The following is a 20,543-nucleotide window of genomic DNA, read 5'->3' on the forward strand; positions in this document are numbered from 1 at the left end:
CAACGACTCACTCACAAACATGGTCATCGTGCGTCTCACCGTCCTACTACAAGCAAGGGGAGGATGCGGGTTGACACTAAGATGCAACACTAAGACTCCGTCGTGCATGTTCATGAGAGAATGCGACGCTCGTAAGCGTGAGCGAGACATGAGAGACGTGGCCTATTCTGAGGGGATCGACCAGGTCTCGCCTTGAAGGCGGGCGCGGCTAAGGGACCAACTAAGGGGTCATTCTCCTTGAGGTCAGACACAGCGCGGCGTCGGGGAAACGACTCACTCACAAACATGATCACGTCCACTGTCCTGCTACAAGCAAGGGGCGATGCGGGTCGGCACTAAGGTGCAATAGCACCAAGGCTCCGTTGTGCATGTTCATGAGGGAATGCAACGCTTGTGAGCGTGAGAGAGTTACGAGGGACGGGATAGTAGATCCGCGATGTTCCACACTTGCGAAGTAAATGGAGCCACCGAGCCCTCAAGAAATGGGGAACGAGTTGATTTGCAATAGCCTGCGGTACACAAGCAAACACAAAATTGAGGGGGCACCGGGGCACAACTGTGGACGGTCGTGGATAGCAGGATAACCCTACAAACCGGGTGGGCGGAGGATGGGCGGTGCCACGCTTGCGACGACTACGTCACTCGGCCCCGATCGAGGTTTGGGAGGCTCACCAGCAGCCACCAGGATGTGCCATGATGGCCGTGCGCCTGCGGAAGGTGAAGCATAGCACTATTGGCTCGCCTATAATATGCCATCAAGACATGTCATGCCCGACAGCCACCCCGATAGAGATGGTGGGTTAGCGAGGCACCACCTCAGCGGCTAGCACATGCACTAACCCAACAAAATGAGTGGCCAAAGCGCAACGGGGTCCATTACCCGGTCAAGTCAAGGTCTGGTGGCTCACCGTCAACCACCAGGGGAAACCATGTTTTGAGCGAGAGGTTACGTCGCGCTCGTAGCCTGGGACACACCCAATCAAGGATAACACTGTTGCGTTACCGAGTATGGCGGGTATAGGGGATTGGGGCACAAATGTTACAGGCCCGCAAATCGGGTGACCACTTAGCCCGCCCCTGAGTGCAGCTGCCACTAACCAAGGTTCGGGTGGCTTACAGACAACCACCCACCCATGTACCAAAGCATTTCCCTAAGTAACCCCGGGCGTAGACCCTTTTTGTTAAGAAAGGGTGCTTAACCTCAATGTGTGAAACTAGTGTCCTACCGGGACCCATGCCTATGCGTGAGGTAGCCAAACCATGTAAGTTCGGTGCCAACCTTGCTTGCTTGCTCGATAAGTGCAGATTTTCTCGGTTACCCTCACCATCAAAGCAGATTTTCTTAGGGTGTGGCAGTGCTTGCTGGCGTTGCTAGATGATGGTGCCCGTGGCAGCCCACAACCAGGTCACCTAACCAAAAAGACTGGTCATCGATAAACAGTGGCTGCCAGTGTCCGATTCCACTAGTCTACTGGTCATCGATAAACAGGCCTCGTCAAGCGATATTGGCCCGCCCACACTCGCCCTATTCATGTCATGGGCACGCCATGGGGTAAAAGTACTTGTAAAAAAAAACATCACCTCCTAACCCTAGGGTACATAAACCTTTGTGAGACCCCTTTTTATCTAGGGTGTCACTATGAAGCTTAATCATACCCAACTCCAATCAAACTCATCAAAACCAATGAACCCAAAAGGATTTTATGTGATGCCAAGTGAGGGACCGATGACACCAGGCCCATATGTTGTTGTCACTTGAAAACTGGTCTTGTTTGGTTTGGGCATGTGATCCTACTTCTCAGTTGAGAGAAAAAAATAGAATCGTAGGAGAAAAAGCAAAAACTTTCTTTTTTCTCTATATTTTATATGCATAGAAAGCTAGCTATATATAAGTTATTACAAATATGATTGTTACACAATTGATAAGAATGAGGAAAAGGTTGTTACGATCTCCTCTAATCCAGCAACAACTAGTGATAAGAATATCATATGTATCTATCACTTAGTTGGAGTTCTCATATCTATAGAAGTACCAATTATGTAGAAATTTGTTGCTCATGTGTCCTTGTCACCAACCATATTTCCTTTGATATTTGTGTGAGTATTATCACCCTTATCACTTCATGATTTATGGGACTCCTTATCACTCCATGAACTCACACATTTGATATCAAGATGAGACTTTTGTGTGTTAATATCCCCCTGTAAACTGAGCCAGGGCTGAAGGCACAGTTTGGTACGAAAATAGCAAGGCCAGTCTTGGGAACAGGTTCAGTAAATATATTAGCAACCTGAGTACCAGAGGACACATGTTTAGTGACAAGTAAACCAAGAGCAACTCGTTCACGTACATAATGGTAATCCAGTTTGATATGTTTACTCCTTGCATGGAAGACAGGATTGATGGTCATATACAAAGCACTGATATTATCACAATATAAGACGGGTGTAGAAGAGTGATATACGGAGATCATTGAGAATGTATATGAGCCATGTAAGTTCAGCAGCAGCATCGGCCATTGCATAGTACTCAGCTTCAGTACTAGAGCGAGAGACCGTATATTGTTTCTTAGCACACCAGGAAATGATATTTGTGCCAAGGAAAGTGCAATACTTAGTAGTGGACCGCCTTGTTGTAGAACAGTTAGCCCAATCAACATTGGAAAAGGCAGATAATTCAAGAGATGTATTGGAGGTGAGATGTAAACCGGAATTAATAGTGCCTTTCAAGTACCGAAGAATGTGGCGAACCAATTTGAGATGAGAAACAATAGGAGTGTGCTTAAATTCTTTTGCCCAAGAGTTTCCTTAGAGAGAGTACCAATGATCCAACCCCGAAGGAGGCGATCAGACTTTTGCCAAGCAATGAATTCTTTTATCAGTTGTGGTGTGGTATTTTCTGTGGTGTTTGGATCTAGAGTAATAAATTTTGGTGGAGGTGGGGTTTCTTTGGTGAAATGATCAAAAAAATCTTGGCTTTCGGCTACTCCTAGAATCTGTTCTCTCCATAATGGGTAATTTGACTGGGTGAGATTTAAGGTGACAAAATTGCCAACATTCAAAGAAAATGAAGTCATGTTGAGGAAAACAGGAACGTTCTGCGCTCTAATACCAAGAGAAAAAAAATAGAATCGTAGGAGAAAAAGTAAAATATTTCTTTTTTTCAATATTTCATATACATAGAAAGCTAACTATATATAAGTTATTACAAATATGATTGTTACACAATTGATAAGAATGAGGAAAAGGTTGTTATGATCTCCTCTAATCCAACAACAACTAGTGATAAGAATATCAGATGTATCTATCACTTAGTTGGAGTTCCCATATCTATTGAAGTACCAATTATGTAGAAATTTGTTGCTCATGGATGTCCTTGTCACCAACCATATTTCCTTTGATATTTGTGTGAGTATTATTATCCTTATCACTCCATGATTTATGGGACTCCTTATCACTCCATGAACTCACACATTTGATATTAAGATGAAACTGTTGTGTGTTAATAGGTTGTACAAGAAGTCATTCTTGTTCATTTGGTCAAGATGCTTCAATCAAGCGCAACTCCCTTCTTGCGCGCTACCCAACTCACGTTGTTCTATGCCCACACGCCTAAGGCAATTAAAACACAAAGTCTTCCTCAAGCCTTTTTTGGCCTCTTGGGTAATCAACGTTGATCTCGGTTAAGGCTTCCGCCAAAGCCCTTATAAAACATCCCACTCAAAGATCCAAATATTCTTAAGTTTTTTAACTAATCCTTCAAAGTTGTCAATCTGAAATATATTTAGCCAATATACTGACCATTTTGCACTGTATTAAGGGCATGATGTTAGAGCCTTTGCGAAGATCATTAGGGTGATCATGTTGGCTAATGCTTATCAAGTTGTTGAAGCCAAGAATGGCCAACGAATAAGATTTGTAAAAAAATGGTTATAAGAGGACAAGAGAACACAAGTAGAAAGCTTATATGAACTTACTGTTTATTCTCCAAAGGCTGCGAAGGAAAGACGACGACGACGAAGAAGAAGAAGAAGATAAACAACAACAATTTTAGCTATAGGATAACTAGCGTGGGTAACCGAACTTCTCGACTGATACCGAGTTATAAAACCATAAAGAGTTTTATGCATACCAAGACTATAAGGACAAGTAAACATGGTCAAAAGTACACAAAATTATAGGCTCAAGATCTCTCAAGCCTATGGTCTTACAAGACCAAGACTAGGGTCTACCTAAGACCAGGGTCAAAAGATTGTACAGGACAAGTGAACAGACAAGACTGTAGACATGACACATGACTAGATACCACACTTGGGTACAAGGCTTCCATGTCTTCCTTCTGTAGGTTATCTTCCCCGTGACATCTTTACTCCTTTGGAGTGCCAGCTCGAAATAGGTTTTAATGAGTCTCTTGCCTTCTAATGGCTTCCCTACTAAGGCTCAAAGATAACTGGGAGTTGAATGTGACCCACGAGCTTTGGGCTCGTTAAAGTCACCGGAACAGGGCCCATGACATCTTTTCTCCTTTAGAGTGCCAGCTTAAAATAAGGTTTAATGAGTCTCCTGTCTTCTAATGGCTTCCATATTAAGGCTCAGAGATAACTGGGAGTTGAATGCGGCCTGCGAGCTTTGGGCTCATTAAAGTTGCCGGAATAGGGATCAGAACAGTAGCTTTACCAAGATACGGGGTATGCAATCAACACCTAGAGATGAAAGTGTTGGGAGTAGATGCATTATAATGAGCTTTAAAGAATATATGTTCTAGCTGCTACATCTAGTATCTCTTCTTTGGTTGTAATCAACAAGCTTTGGAGAATATGTTATGTGTGTGTATACCCCGTTTAAAAGTTATCCTTGTACTTTTGTTTTTTTATTTTTTTTGACTGTTTGGTTACCTGCAATTAGCTGTAAGTAGCTGTAATGTAACTTATTTTACATGTAAAAGGTTGTTTCGTTTGCTATAAAATCAGGTTTATATGTAAAAAGTTTTGCAGTTTTGTGTACTTTTGCAGTATTTCAACTTACAATAAAGCTTGTTGTAAGTTGAAATGCAACAAAACATTTGGGTTAAAATCACCATTCTTCACTCTCTATATTATGCATTAAAATGAAATGAAAACTTACATGGTAATCAATTGTTAACATAATTAAACTTAAATTTTTTTTTTATGTTTTATTACATTAATCTTTTATTTAAAATATACCAATTTGTATTTAATTTTAATTACAAAAATATTTTTTTAGTATAAAATTAAAAAATATTACATAATTTTAATTTAATAAAATTATCATTATATTAATTAATTAATTAATTTTCTTACATTAGTGTTAAGAGTAATGCTATATATAACGAATGAATTTTACGAAATCCTCACACGACCAACGTGGCATCTGGTTTTCTCTTTCCTAATCAGCATGTATTAAAAATTAGAAATAAAAAAGAATTGTGATTTCAAGGCTGACATCATCACTTGTAAGTCTTGATCGGCTGATAGATAATGGTCATTAGTTGATGGACTACCAGTGTTGGTTAACAGGCGACAGGCTGCGGCAAATGGTGGACGTGAAGAAGAAACAGCTAGTTTAGAGATGGTGTGAAGACAAAGATGGTGATAACAAATACATCTTAATCACAAAAACAAACGAAAATTTCATCATCGTTGCCTGTCTAACAAATTGAAAAAAACAACCCATTTTTTTCCGTCTAACAACTTCATCGTTGCCAGAGTTTCCTCCATTTTTCCCCTTAAAAAAATAAATTTAAAAAAAGAAGAAAAAAAACACATCGTCATCATCTTTGAGCTAGCATCACAATCGACAAACCCTTGAATTGTCTCATTCTTCGCCGGTGGTGCTTACAGGCTTCCCCAATTCTCTTTGATCCCAATCCATGAATTCCTAGATTCTTGTTTTCCACTTCTTTTGGATTTCGTTCGAGAAAAAGAGATGCAAAACAATCTCTTCGCAAAGATCCGAGCTTGAAGCTTGTCGATGGCTGCAAGTCTTCCGCCATCTTCACCATCTCTCCATCATCGTCATCCTCATCAGCGGCTTCAACATTGTTGACATTGGCAGCATCGTCGTCCACCTCCTTTGAAACCTCTAGTAAAGCTCACCTCCTTCCTCTCCTTTGCTCCAAATCCATCCAACCTCCTCCTCTCTCTCTCTCACCACAACCAATCTCTGTCGAAGCCCCCTCTCGTGCTGAGTGAGTTGCTTGACCCGTGGATGGATGTCTCATTGATGGACTATTGGCGACAAACTGCCACGGTGTGGTTGACAGGTTGGCTACAAGTGGCGGCGGCGTTGGTTGATGGGCGGCTAGTGATGATGCGAAGACGGAAGATTAGGGCTTGCAAAATCACAATTTTCACAAATTTTTTTATTTTTTATTTTTAATATATGTTGATTAGGAGAGAGAAAATCAGCTACCATGTTGGTCGTGTGAGGATTTCGTGAAATTCATTCGTTATGTATAGCATTATTCTAGTGTTAATAGTAGATTGGGAAAGTTAAATTAATTATTTTGAGTTAGTGATTAATTATTTAAGTTTCTGATTATTATTTGGCTTAGTTATTTAAGTTTCTGATTATTATTTTTAAATATAATAAATACTTTATTAAATCAATTAATTAATTTTAAAATTAAATTAAATTAAATTAATTACTTTAGTTTATTTTTTTTGAAATGTATTAAATAATTAATAATAATACTGGATAATGGGGTAATCTCACCCCTCCACGTAAATGGTGACCATATCTTCTAAATTATATCAAACCAAACAAATAAAAAGTAATGCAACATTTTTAATTACAGTAAACAAAACAGTAATGATGTAAATTGAAATGTATTATTTTCACTTACACTGTAATTTTATAAAGATAACCAAACAACCCCTTAAAATAAAAATATTATCAAGTCATATAGGACCCTTGGTTTTAGAAAAATCATGGGTGTGTTTCCATTGTAGTAAAGCCATGGGAATAAAACCATGGTTTAGGATTTATAAAACCTTGGGCTTAAGTGGTTTTAAGACCATTTTTTTTGGAGTATTTGTAAATCTCTTTAGTATTTGTATTCCGGCATAGGTCGAGAGATTGGATCGGGCAGTCACTTGTGCTAGTTAGTGGTTAGCTTATAAATAAAAATTTATATATTATATTTTGTATCTTTGTATGTGTGCTTCTCCCTCTTTTCTACCCTTCCTTCGCTTAACACACTTCACCAATAGTGATTAGTGCATATTTTCTCCTAACACTCTCATCTCCGGGTGTTGAGTGCATACCACGTATCTATCGGTCGAGAGGATTGATCTGCCGTTCACCGTCATTGGTTAGCTTATGAATTAAAATTTATATTTTGTATTTTGTATTTTCTTCTTGTTGTGTGCTTCTTCCTCTCCTCCGCCTTTCCTTCGCTTGACACTCATCACCTTCATCTACTCCCCACACTCCCACCTTCGAGTGTTGAGTGCATCTTCATTTACTAGAGTTACAGTTTTGATCTCTTAGATCGGCTACTCTGCGGATTTGAGTTCGTGGGTTCTTCTCAGCTCGCAGTCATCTGCAAGTCTCAATAAAGAAGTCGTCAAAGAGCAAGTGGCCCGTTTAAGGTGGTCTGACTAATGGTGGAGACCCTTGTTTGACCTGACACTCCAATGGAGCTAGGATCTCGCCGGTCTTAGAGAAGATGGGATCAGGCAAAATCATAATAAATATTTTAATTATTTTTATTAAATAGTAAATTATGTAATAAAAAATATTATCATAAATCAATTAAATAAATTAAATAAGATAAATTTTAAAGTTTAAAAATAATTAAAAATGTTTAAAATTATAATTATGTGGATATAGTAAAGAAAAAGTTTAAATATATTTTTTTAAAAAAAAAAAATTGAATTGTGAGGTTCTAGAATGTGCAGGGCCCTTTTATAAGTGTTATAGTTTAAAAAAATGTTCAAAATTATTATATGGCTACATTTATGATAATACATAAATTTTTTTAAAAAAAAACATGAATTGTGAAACCGTAAAAAATTACGGGCTTTATTATAATAAAATTATAGGATGATAGTAAATAAAAATTTAAAATATAATTTAAAAAAAAATAAATTGTGAGGCCTTAGAAAATTTCGAGACCCTATTATAAAGCCAAATTTGTTATACATTTTATAGTTGAAAAAATAAAAAGTTAAAACCTTCGTGATGATAATTATTTGGATAGGATAATACTAAATGAAAATGTTAAATATAATTTTTAAAAAAAAAAATGAATTATGGGTCTGGGAAATTGTGGGGCTCTACGTATAAGCTTTGGTCACTTACGCCTAAGAGCAACCCTTCTTGCCGAAAAGTCAATCTACAAGAGGAAGACATGAAGCTCTGTATTGGTAATCCTATTACCACCAAATTTGGTGTCTATCTTGGATTACCGTGGTAATCTTATAACTTTTTATATTTTAATAAATTGATTACCATGAAAATCAAAGTAATAAGAGTTCCCAACCAAACATGGTTATATTAAATTATCGCAATATTCCTACCTATATAATATTCTCACTCATATTACCATGGTAATCTCGTTACGTGGTAATATATCATTACTACGAATTAAACGGCCCTTAGTGGGATCACTTGTGGCTTATTATCCCAAAAAAAAAAAAGAAAAATTATATACACGAGTTCACATTTTTCAATTGTGCACAGTATTAAAAACCCCTTAAAAAGAAAACCCCATGGTAATGGGGTGCATGACGCACCAAACACAGTCCCAAATCCAATAATTAACTAAAACAATTTTAAAAAAAATCTTCAACCAATAAGCAACCTCCACGTCATTCAAGCCACAGAACATCACACGCTGTCCAAGCGCCCACACAGCCAAAATTAAACAATCCTTCGGTTGGCCGCGCTTAACGGGTTCGCGGGAACCCGATAATCCCTCCCTCTCTTTCCTTTCTCTCTTTCTCTTTCTTCTCTCCTTTTTCCCATCCCTCTATTGAGTCTATTCTCCTCCTCCCTTGCTTTTCTTTGCGTTTTCCACCCTCCTTTTCCCTCTAATTCTCCCTCTCTCCATAAACATCAAAAAGTTGGCACCTTTACCGCCCCCGAACCGCCTGCCGGGGCCTCCATTCTGGCGATTCCAAGCTGGGATTTTTATGGTCTCCTGGCGCTCCTCGGCCGGCTTCCCCTCTCCCGACCATTTTGCGCTTCAATTTCTCATCCTTGGAGTTGTTTTCCTGAGTTTTTTGGGCTAAAGATTTCATCTTGTAATGGTGGTTTCTGAGTGATTCTTTGACTTTGTGGAGGTTCTTAATGGGCTGCATTTGCTCCAAGGGGGCGAAACCGACGGAAGAGGTCGAGGTTCAGCATGAGAAGGAGCCGAGCAAGTCGCCGAAACTGTTGTTCACTTCCTCAAGGAGACAGAATATAGGTTTTGTGGAAGTTGATGGCATTGGTGGTAATGATTTGAGGTTTGTGTCCAAATCTCAGGAGGCCGTGGTTGTTCCGGTGTCGGTGGCGTCTGTTGATAGGATTATAATAGGAGGTCATCAAAGAAGAGCTACTGTGGATGTTGGCGTTCATGGTACTGTTTCTAAGGGTGTTGCTTTAGGAGATGAGGATGAGCCTCAAATGGGGATTGTGGATGTGCCTGATGGGTTCAAGGGGGAGCATGTAGCCGCCGGATGGCCATCTTGGTTGACTGTTGTTGCCGCAGAAGCAGTAAAAGGATGGTTGCCACGCAAAGCAGAATCATTTGAGAAGTTAGACAAGGTTTGTTGTTGTAAGTTTGTGTTCTGTAGTTTGGATTGCATTGTTATGTTTTATTCTTTGTTTTTGCTAATTAGCTTTCACTGTTTGAAGTTCTTTTGTTTTTAATCTGTGTCTTGAGTGTGGTTGGCTGCATTGTTCTTTTCGGTTTGAGAAAAGTTTGTATTATGTAGTTTCATCTCTAAATTGTGAATTACATTGTGTTTTTTAGATAGGAAGTCTTTGTTTCTGCTCATTAGTTTTTACTCTATCTGAAGTTCTTTTCAGTTTAATCTGTGTATCTTGAGGTTGTGTGGCTTGCTCTTTTCAGTTTGAGAACTTAGATGAGGGCTTTTGTTTTAAGTTTTTTTTTTTTGCTTGATCTCTATGTTTTGGAGCATTGTGTTTTTGCATTGGCTAGTCTTTGCTCATATTCATTAGCTTTTACTGTTTGAAGTTTGTTTTGTTGAGAGTATGTGGAAATATAATGGTGAAATCATATATGGTTTTGTTTGCGCTTTAAACCTTCAAAATTTGTTTACCTTGCTTGTGTAGATTGGACAAGGCACTTATAGTAATGTGTACAAAGCCCGTGATCTTGAAACTGGCAAAATCGTGGCACTGAAGAAAGTGAGATTTGTTAATATGGATCCCGAGAGTGTGCGGTTCATGGCAAGAGAGATTCATATTTTGCGCAGGCTTGATCACCCGAATGTATTAAAGCTTGAGGGTCTAGTTACCTCACGAATGTCTTGCAGCTTGTATTTGGTATTCGAGTATATGGAGCATGATCTTGCCGGCCTTGCGGCAACACCTGGTATCAAGTTCTCCGAGCCACAGGTTTTTAGCTAGAAAGTTGTCTTACAAGCTTTTGCTTTTCAAAGTATTCAACTCATTGTGCATTTGCTTTTGCTCAACACATATAATCTGAATTCAGAAACCAAATTTCAGGTTAAATGTTATATGAAACAACTGCTTTGTGGGCTTGATCATTGCCACAGTCGTGGGGTTCTACATCGGGATATCAAGGGATCGAATCTTCTGGTCAATGATAATGGAATTCTTAGAATAGGAGACTTTGGTCTTGCAACAATTTTTAATCCTGATCAAAGTCAGCAATTGACGAGTCGTGTTGTAACTCTATGGTATCGTCCACCAGAACTTTTACTCGGTGCCACTGAATATAGTGTTGGTGTCGATCTGTGGAGTGCTGGATGTATTCTTGCTGAGTTGCTTGCTGGGAAACCAATCATGCCAGGACGAACTGAGGTAAGGAAACACATCTTACTTGCTTGTCCAAATCCAATTCTTGTTGATTAAACTTCTTGTAGGTAGAGCAAATGCACAAGATTTTTAAGCTTTGTGGCTCACCGTCTGAAGACTTCTGGACCCATTCAAAATTACCACATGCCACCATTTTTAAGCCACAACACCCTTACCAGCGTTGTGTCCGGGAAACGTATAGGGATTTCCCTTCTTCGGCTTTAGATCTTTTGGATACCCTTCTTGCAATAGAACCTGCTGATCGAGGAACGGCATCTGCTGCACTTAACAGCAGTGTGAGTGTATATATCCCTTTGTTTAACGATAAATGTCTGTTTCTAAGCTATTTGTAACAAAAAACATGCAATGTTTGGTTAATGTAACATTTTGTTCAAATCAACAATATTCTCTGCTTCTCTTCATTCAATGATCTTATGCCGACTAATTTTCAATTGCCTTTTCAGTTCTTCACCACAAATCCTCTTGCTTGTGACCCTTCGAGTTTGCCTAAATATCCGCCAAGTAAGGAGCTTGATGCTAAGCTTCGGGACGAGGAAGCCAGAAGGTAGTTTCTTGTGCATATATACTATAGTCTTTATGCGAAATCATCGCAATATTTGTGTTCACTTATTATGTTTACATCAGACAAAGAGCGGCTCTGAAAGCACATGGTGGATCAGTGAGAGGATCAAGAGAGCCTAATGGATATCCGGTAGCTGGTACTCTTGCAGAATCACATGTAAGGTTTTTCGTATGTTTTGTTATCATATCAAGTACACTAACAGGTGTTGGAATTTGATGATGTTGTTTTATCTGGTTTTGAATCATTGGCTTTCGGTTTGTATAAATTGAGCCTAATCAAATACCATTTATCACTTTGACATAGAATCAACATGCACGAGAGGATGTTGCAGCAGGATATATAACAGACAATGGTGTAGCAAGTGTAGTTTGGAATCATAAAACAGTTCCGGGTCGTTCATCAACGACGTTGAGGCGATCAAGTGGCCCGCAATTAAAGACACAGGGATCATACAAGTCTCAAAAAGGCAATGCTGGCTTTGCGAACTTTCCAGGTCTAGGGACAGGAAGCAACATTGTGAAATCAGATAATTTCAGGGAACCGACTAAGCATCAACATTGGCCAGAGCATCGACCAAGCAATCGATACAATCAGCTTGATGTGGCTGATGCATCTAATCATGTGCTTGATAGACCTTCCTCCACTCATAATAAAGATTTAGGAGTCAAGGACACTACAATAATGGTGAGTTCTTTAACTACAATTTTCACTATAAAAATAGCTCATCAAAATAGCTTATCAAACTTTTTGTTTCACTGATGATGATCATCACTGAAAGCAGGGTTATGGGACTAAGAAAAGTCGAATTCATTACTCTGGACCGCTAATGCCACCGGGCGGGAACATTGACGACATGCTCAAAGAGCACGAAAGACAAATCCAACAGGCAGTACGCAAAGCACGCTTAGACAAAGACAAGACCAAAAAACACTTTGGTTAGCAAAGCCTGCTGAAAGCCGAAGTTTCACCTGCAGATAGAATGCAAATTCTTTGCGTGTCTGTCATTCCGAATTTTTCTGCAATGGTACTGAATTGAAAAGGATGATGGCACAATTTGCTGAACAGATGAAGAACTTGTAATTAACAGAAAACAAAAAACTACATATGCTCAACCTTGATTTTATCCACATTGATTATGATTACATGATCAGAATGTGGGATGTCAAATGTTTAGTAAATATATTGCATGGTACTGCAGGAGTTGTATGGTTAACATCATCCATTCTGTAAATCAAATTTACTGTATATTCTTGTTGAAAATTGATGTCAGCATCTCGAGTAATGCTATTTGAACCGAATTGAATTCTCGATAGAAACATTAAGGGCTAACAGAAATTCAATGGTTAATTCTATTAAACTTATTTGTGCAAATAGCATTTACTTTTTCTTGCATGCAGACCTTCTCAAAGCCTCATAAGGTTACTATTTATTCCTGTATTGTTACACTGATTAATTCAACAGCTTTTGGGTAAAGGTGGAGTTAATAAATAGGAAAGTTATGACATAAATTATGAAGAAATTACAAAAATTATAGCTTTTTTTTTTAATTACTTATTTGTCAATTTTGCCAGTAAATTCTTATAAATGTTACATTTGACTTTGTTTCATTAAAGATATTTTTATTATTTTACTACTTGTGATTAAAGGCAATTAATTTGGGTTAAAAAAATAGGCCAGTATACACACTGTTGTTAGCACGGTATAAGGCATTGTTAGTGCACAATTTTTAAAAAAAAAAATATAACAAACACATATAATTAGGGAATGCACACAAAAAATTATAAATATTTGTCCATGCATTCTCACTCTATTTGGATTACAAACCCACATCAACATTAAGGGACTATTGATATCATTGCATTAAAATTATTTTGGACCTTGGTAATAAAAATTCTATAAACCTAAGTTTTTTTTTACAGTGGAGTCAATACCATTGCAACAAAAGTTTTTGAGTTCACATATTTTACATAGTATTTAGATAAATAAAAAAGTAAAAAGTAAAGATATATAACATACTAAACTTGTAAAGATATATTTATATGTATATGATAACAAAATTACCAGTGATTCCATGATTTTTCAAAAAATTCTATTCCCTATTGTCTTTCTAATAGATTAAAGTTAAATAAAAATATAGAACTATTACAATATATAAACACAAAAATAACCGGATTAAATAAAGTTTAACATCCAAATTTCACTTGTAGTTGTGGAGAGAACCCTATATAAAATACCTAGTTAATAATAAACTGATAAAAAAATATTAATATCACTTAAAAAATAATCATTAAATAAGTATCAACCAAAGCCACTTGTTTCAAGTGGTTAGCACATCAAAATAAGTCACTTGTGTGGCATGTAGAATAGTATTATAGAAACAAACACTTGTCGTCCTTTTAAAAAAAATAAAAATAAATATGTATCATTAACCAAGGGCCGCATTAGAAATAACCGTAAATACATGATTAATAATAAATATTAAATAATGTATATTAAAAATATTATTAGTCAATAGCCATACCTTCAATATTAATTGATGTACATTAAAAAAATTTTATATTAATATAGGGATAAAAAAATTATAAAATAAAATTCAAAACGGACAATATATAATTTTTTTTTCTAGAAAAAAAAAAGGAAAATTGAGTTCAGAGGACCCTGAATTCAAAACCATCTCAACAACCCAAGTACACAGAAAAAAATTAAGATAAAGGGAACACACAAAAAGACAAAACTCCTTCCATTTCCATATGTCACCACCTCAACAAGCAAGCACTACGTGTGCATGCATGGCTGCATGCATTGCATGCAAACATCCTCCAACTCTCCCAATCCCATTACACACCATATATCACCTCTCTCTACTCTTTTTCTCTCTCTCTTAACTTTGTTCTTATCTCTTCCCTTCAATCCCAATCCTTTTCAAGCACCTTCTCATCCCTATCCTTGCCACTCCCATGGATTTCTTCAACTCATTGCTCAACTTCATAGTACCACCAGCCAGCATGGTCATGCTTGCCTTTTCATGGCCAACTCTGTCTTTTATCCATGGTTTAGAGTGGCTTTTCCGTAGTCTCTCCAAGGAGAACATGGAGGACAAGGTGGTTCTCATCACTGGTGCTTCTTCTGCCATTGGAGAGGTAATTTCAAGGAATCTAATTTTGTTATCATGTTAATTTGGTGTGTATGAAAAAGCAGAGCAAAATTGGGACACCAAAAGGGGCTAATCTATTTATGTTTACAAATTCAATCTTGATGTTATGATGCTTTGATTTGTGCTTTTTATCTTGTTTTTGCTTCCATTTTTGCTAGATTTGGTTTAAGCATAGAAGTTAATTAGGAGATTTATTTAATTTGTGTATCATCAATCATCCTTTTGATCAATGAATGCATCTTGTTGTGATTGAAGTCATATTATTGGTATTAACTCTATTAATTAATGCAGCAAATTGCATATGAATATGCTAAAAAAAAGGCGAATTTAGTATTGGTTGCTCGAAGAGATCATCGTCTTCGAGGGATAAGAGAGAATGCACGATTGTTAGGTGCCAAAACTGTACTTATAATGGCAGCTGATGTTGTCAAGGAGGATGAATGCCGGAGATTTGTCGGTGATACCATCTCGTATTTTGGCCACTGTGAGTAACTGGAATGTAATCTATACTTACAATATTCGTTATTGAATTTAAGTTAATTCTTATAATCATATAAACATTTCTACCATTTTGTTGATTGCTTGTACCAATAATAGTGGATCATCTAGTGAACACCGCAAGCTTGGGGCATACCTTTTATTTCGATGAAGCTCACGACACTAGTGTATTTCCTCACTTGATGGTATATATCTAACTTTTTCAACGAATTCTATGTCAATATATGTGCTAATTGTTTTTTAAGTTTTTGTTGCTAAATTTGTTGCTGACAGGATATTAATTTCTGGGGCAATGTATATCCGACATGCGTCTCACTTCCGTATTTGAAACAAAGCCAGGGACGGATTGTTGTCAATGCGTCGGTGGAGAGCTGGATGCCAATGCCAAAGATGAGCCTCTATGCTGTGAGTGTCAAGATATATATATATATATATATATATATATATATATATACCGGTGCCTTCAAAATAAGTTCTTACTATAATTTCTTCACTGTTGATTAGGCAGCGAAGGCGGCTGTGATTAGTTTCTATGAGTCATTGAGGTTTGAAGTGAAAGACGAGGTTGGAATTACTATTGCAACTCATGGGTGGATCGGCAGTGAGATGAGCACAGGCCGGTTTATGCTAGAGGAGGGCTCGGAAATGCAATGGAAGGAAGAGAGAGAGGTTAGCATTTCTACTGTAAATTTTAAATAACTATATTATTGAAGTTTATCCATGATCAGAAACCCACAAATAAAGAATTTCAACTTCAATTGCTCACCAATGTATTGTTATTCTGCTGTAAATTGCTTATTGTTTCTGTTCCTTTTTCTAATGATAGATTAAAATGTGTTGTTCATGATAAAAAATTACATGTTATACTAAATTTTGAAACTTTTTCTGCTTTCACATGAAGTTGAAGTTTATCAATGATAAACAAATTACAATTAAAGAACTTCAAATTGTAACAACTTAGAGTTGCTCTGTTGTAAAATGTATATTGTTTCTGTTCTTTTGATTATATTTGGTAGAATACCCTATTTAGTCTCTCTAATACAGTCAGTCTGCCACTTTGGTCCTTCTAATATGATTTGTTCCTAAGAGGTTCCTCTATTTTAATATTTTAAAGATTTAAATCCCTCTTTTTAGTATAATTTGTCCATATAAAGTTTTTATGATTTATATTTTTTTTAAAATATTAAAATAGAGGGGCATCCTAGACAAATCATATTAGAGGGACCAAAAAGACAGACTGATTATATTAGAGAGACTAAATAAAGTATTTTACCATTATATTTTGTTACAGTAAAAGAGAGGTTTTTGTTTACATATATTGTCTATGACCAAATATTATATGTGTTTTCTTTGTGTGCTTCTCAAATGAACTTGTAAGTTTGTCAATGGTCAGAAAAACACAAGTAAAGAACTTCAATTTCTCACAGATTTTAAGTTATTCTGCTGTGAATTAGAATAATCACAATAGATTAAAGTTGATAAGTGATCAGAAAATTCACAATTTGACACCAATTGATACCAAAAATTGATTGCTTAGGTGTCATCAACCGCAAGCCATGTGGAAGAGTTTGCAAAAATGATAGTAGCTGGAGCATGCAGGGGCGACTCATACGTGAAATACCCAAGTTGGTATGATACATTTCTATTGTACAGGGTATTCTCTCCAGATGTTCTCAGCTGGACATTTCGCCTTCTCTTTGCGAACCATGGAACAAGGAAGCTCTCGCACAGCGGAACAAGGCAGCCACTCCTTGAAGGCCCTCCTCCCCGGAAACTGCTCACAGCACCTCCAACTGCAGTTCAATATCAGCAATGGGGATAAATGCATGACTATCAGAAATGAGAGTAGTAATAGAATTATGGTGCTTTTGAAGTTTCTTATGTTTTTGAAGTTGATTTCAGTAAACACTTTGAGCATGAATAAGGCATGGCTTGAGCCATATGAGAACTCTTGTACTTCTATCTTAAGTTTCTGTTGATCAATACCAACAACAATGTATGCATGATTTCATGAGCAGGACATTTGGAACGGTTTGTTATGTTTATTAGAAAAAAAAAAAATTAAACAAACATACTATCAGCAACAACTCAGTTTATTATTATTATTATTATTATTTTATAAAAATATATAAACTACAATTTTATTAATAAAAAAAGTTAAATAATGAATTATAAATATTAAGATAAATTAACATAAATTGGGATATACCACAAGCTGTGATTATAATGATGGATCAACTGAGTTTTCAGACAAAAATGTTCATGTAGAGTTAATCTTTCATAGTCACTCTGGATTGATCAGTCAAGATGATTCTCTGGGAAAATTTGGGAACTCTAAAAAGTTTGGTTAAAAGAGTATTTTTCTGTAGTTGAGTTGCAATGAGAAAGGAAAAAATTTTGTTACCTATTTCTATTGATAAATCAAAATATGGTCAACAACGCTATTAGTCAAAGGATAGGTGGATGCACCAATTCCCTGTCATGCAACTTTGGATCCAAAGTTGCCCACAGCTAGAGAGGACTCTACTCATTTTCCTTCCTCATGAGTTCTCATGAGTCATGAGCATTTCATCATCCTCCTCAAGGAACCTCTTGAGAATTCATTCATGGCTGCCAAATCCCTCACAAGCATTTCAACAAACAACTTCAGTCCCTTCCCTCATTGATGCCATTGCCAACCTCTCCGCCTCCAACCAACTCTCCAACGCCTTCACTGCCTTCTCTCTTCTCCAAGTCCACTCCCCTTCCTCCTTCCTCCTCCTCCGCCCCATCTCCTCCCTCCTTTCATGCTCCACCACGCTTAAATCCCTCCCCCATGGCCTCCAACTCCATGCACAATCCATTACTCTTGGTTTCCTCACCAACCATCTCATTGCACCCCGGCTTATCTCCTTCTACACCTCCCTTGGCCTCCTCTCTGATGCCCGTTCGCTTGTTGTTGATTCATTGGATGCCTTTCCGTGGAACGTGCTCATCTCCAGCTACGCAAAGAATGGGTTTTTCTTGCAGGCTGTTGATGCTTATAGAGATTTGGTTGGGAGAGGCGTGGAGCCAGATAGCTTCACTTATACTAAGATGCTCAGTGTCTGCGGTGAGGTTGTTGATTTGGAGCTTGGGAAGGAGGTGCATGCTCGGGTAATGGTAGGTGGTGCTGGTTGGGATTTGTTTGTGATGAATGCTTTGGTGGGAATGTATGGAAAATGCGGGTCACTTGATGTTGCGCGGAAGTTGTTTGATGAAATGCCTGAGAGAGATGTGGTTTCTTGGAGTAGTATGATATCCGGTTATGCATTCAAGGAGATGTGGAAGGAAGCATTTCAGGTGTTTGATTGGATGCGTGCAGAGCGTGTGGAGGTGAACTCTGTGACTTGGAACACAATTGCCTCGGGATATTTGCAGGTTGGTAAGCATGAAGAAGCATTGAGGCTGATATCTCAGATGATTTGGAATGGCTCTGGTGTGGATTTTGTGACAATGGTTATCGGTCTCAATGCCTGTTCAAGGTTTGGTTCTCTTAAATCGGGGAAGGAGATTCATGGATTGGCTGTGCGAATGTGTTCTGATGAAATGGAAACTGTGATGAATGCTTTGATTACAATGTACTCGAGGTGTAAGAGTATAAATTATGCTCGCATTGTGTTTGGAAGAGCTATGAATCGGAATTTGGTTACTTGGAATTCGATGATTGCGGGCTTTGCACTTGAAGATCAAGTGGAGGAAACTTCTCTGGCATTCCAAGACATGGTCTTATCTGGTCTTCAACCAAACTATGTGACAGTTGTAACGGTACTCTCACTTTGTGCCCGAGTGGTGAACCTTCAGCATGGTTGTGAACTGCATTGTCACATTATCAAGCATGGATACAAAGGCTACCGTCTGCTCTGGAATGCTCTTGTAGACATGTACTCCAAGTCGGGGAGGATATTGATCGCCAGAAGAGTTTTTGACACAATGAGTGATCGTGATGGAATATCCTACACTTCACTGATGGCAGGTTATGGGATGCAAGGGGATGGACATTCAGCAGTGAAACTCTTTGAAGAGATGATTGAGTATGGTATTAAGCCAGACCATGTAAGCATGGTGGCGATTCTCTCGGCTTGTAGCCACTCTGGGCTTGTCTCTGAAGGTGAGATGCTATTCGACAAGATGATTAACTTGTATAAAATTGCTCCTCGTATGGAGCACTTCTCTTGTATGGTGGATTTATATGCTCGAGCAGGATTGCTATCAAAGGCTGAAGAGATGCTGAATAGAACACCAATCCCTCCAACAGCAGCGATGTGGGCAGCTCTTGTTGGCGCATGTCAGGTTCATGGTGACACAGAGATCAGTGAGCGGGCAGCTCGCAAGCTTTTGGATATGAATACGGACAACGCAGGAAAATATGTACTGATTGCCAACATGTATGCTGCTGCTGGGTGCTGGGGAGAGCTTGCAAAAGTGAGAACACTGATGAGAGATTTGGGTGTGAGGAAGGCGCCTGGGTGTGCTTGGGTAGACTTGGGGACTGGATTCCATCCATTCCTGGTCGGGGACCGATCGAGCCCGCTTTCACCTGAGATTTATGATGTCTTGGATGCATTATTTGAACAAATGAGAGACACTGGGAATATTGATGCTGAAATGCTAGCGTTTGATGAGCAAGTGGAAGCATGAAATCTGAGTTTCAGAATCCAAGTGTTCCAGTGCCATGGTTTCTATAGCTGATGATACAACTTGAGTTCCAAGTGAGTTGCTGACTGAATTTTCAGTGAACTGATGATACAATTGAATTTCAGGAATGCAGTGAATGTTGCTAGGAATGTTAGCCATGAAATGCTAGTGTTTGATGAGAGCAAATGGAAGTATGAATTCTGTGTTTAAGAATTCTAGTGTTCCAATGCCTTTGTTTCTGTAGCTGATGATGCAAATTTAAGTTCAATTGAGACACTGATTGAATTTTCAGTGAACTGATGACACAATTGAATTTCAGGGATGGAGTGAATGTTGCAGATTGGCTTTAAATAGCCTGAAATTTTTGTCAATCAGGAAACACTAAGCCATTGCTACGAATCAATTTTGTTCATCACTGATGTATTTTTATACTTGGAAATTATATAAAAGTTATCCATTTTTTTTTTTTTTTTGCTATTAATTGGTCAATGACAAGATCAAGATTATATATATATATATATATATTTCCTACTAATTTATTTTGATTTTTTGTTTCAAACTTGTTTCTTTGCTCCTACAGGGGATTTGAAGGACCTGGATGTAAAAAGTTGAAAAGTTATCTGCTTTCTTGAAATTTAA

General features: G+C 37.9%; 2 protein-coding genes across 2 annotated transcripts; both read left to right on the forward strand.

Annotated features, from left to right (window-relative positions):
* The first annotated feature begins 9,071 nt into the window (after positions 1-9,071).
* On the forward strand, positions 9,072-20,152 carry LOC120253494. The gene is made up of 15 exons (XM_039261830.1): positions 9,072-9,774; positions 10,306-10,590; positions 10,702-11,019; positions 11,082-11,309; positions 11,478-11,578; positions 11,659-11,752; positions 11,900-12,280; positions 12,378-12,535; positions 14,670-14,736; positions 15,042-15,234; positions 15,348-15,433; positions 15,522-15,653; positions 15,753-15,917; positions 16,916-17,110; positions 17,805-20,152. The coding sequence occupies exons 1-15, from the start codon at positions 9,316-9,318 to the stop codon at positions 19,905-19,907; spliced, it is 4,965 nt and encodes a 1,654-aa protein (XP_039117764.1). The 5' UTR covers positions 9,072-9,315; the 3' UTR covers positions 19,908-20,152.
* On the forward strand, positions 14,519-17,131 carry LOC120253500 (11-beta-hydroxysteroid dehydrogenase B). Its single transcript, XM_039261838.1, has 6 exons — positions 14,519-14,736; positions 15,042-15,234; positions 15,348-15,433; positions 15,522-15,653; positions 15,753-15,917; positions 16,786-17,131. The coding sequence occupies exons 1-6, from the start codon at positions 14,554-14,556 to the stop codon at positions 17,068-17,070; spliced, it is 1,044 nt and encodes a 347-aa protein (XP_039117772.1). The 5' UTR covers positions 14,519-14,553; the 3' UTR covers positions 17,071-17,131.
* Positions 20,153-20,543: the final 391 nt, after the last annotated feature.

This window comes from Dioscorea cayenensis, unplaced genomic scaffold (genome assembly GCF_009730915.1).
Source record: "Dioscorea cayenensis subsp. rotundata cultivar TDr96_F1 unplaced genomic scaffold, TDr96_F1_v2_PseudoChromosome.rev07_lg8_w22 25.fasta BLBR01000104.1, whole genome shotgun sequence".
Lineage (NCBI taxonomy): Eukaryota > Viridiplantae > Streptophyta > Magnoliopsida > Dioscoreales > Dioscoreaceae > Dioscorea > Dioscorea cayenensis.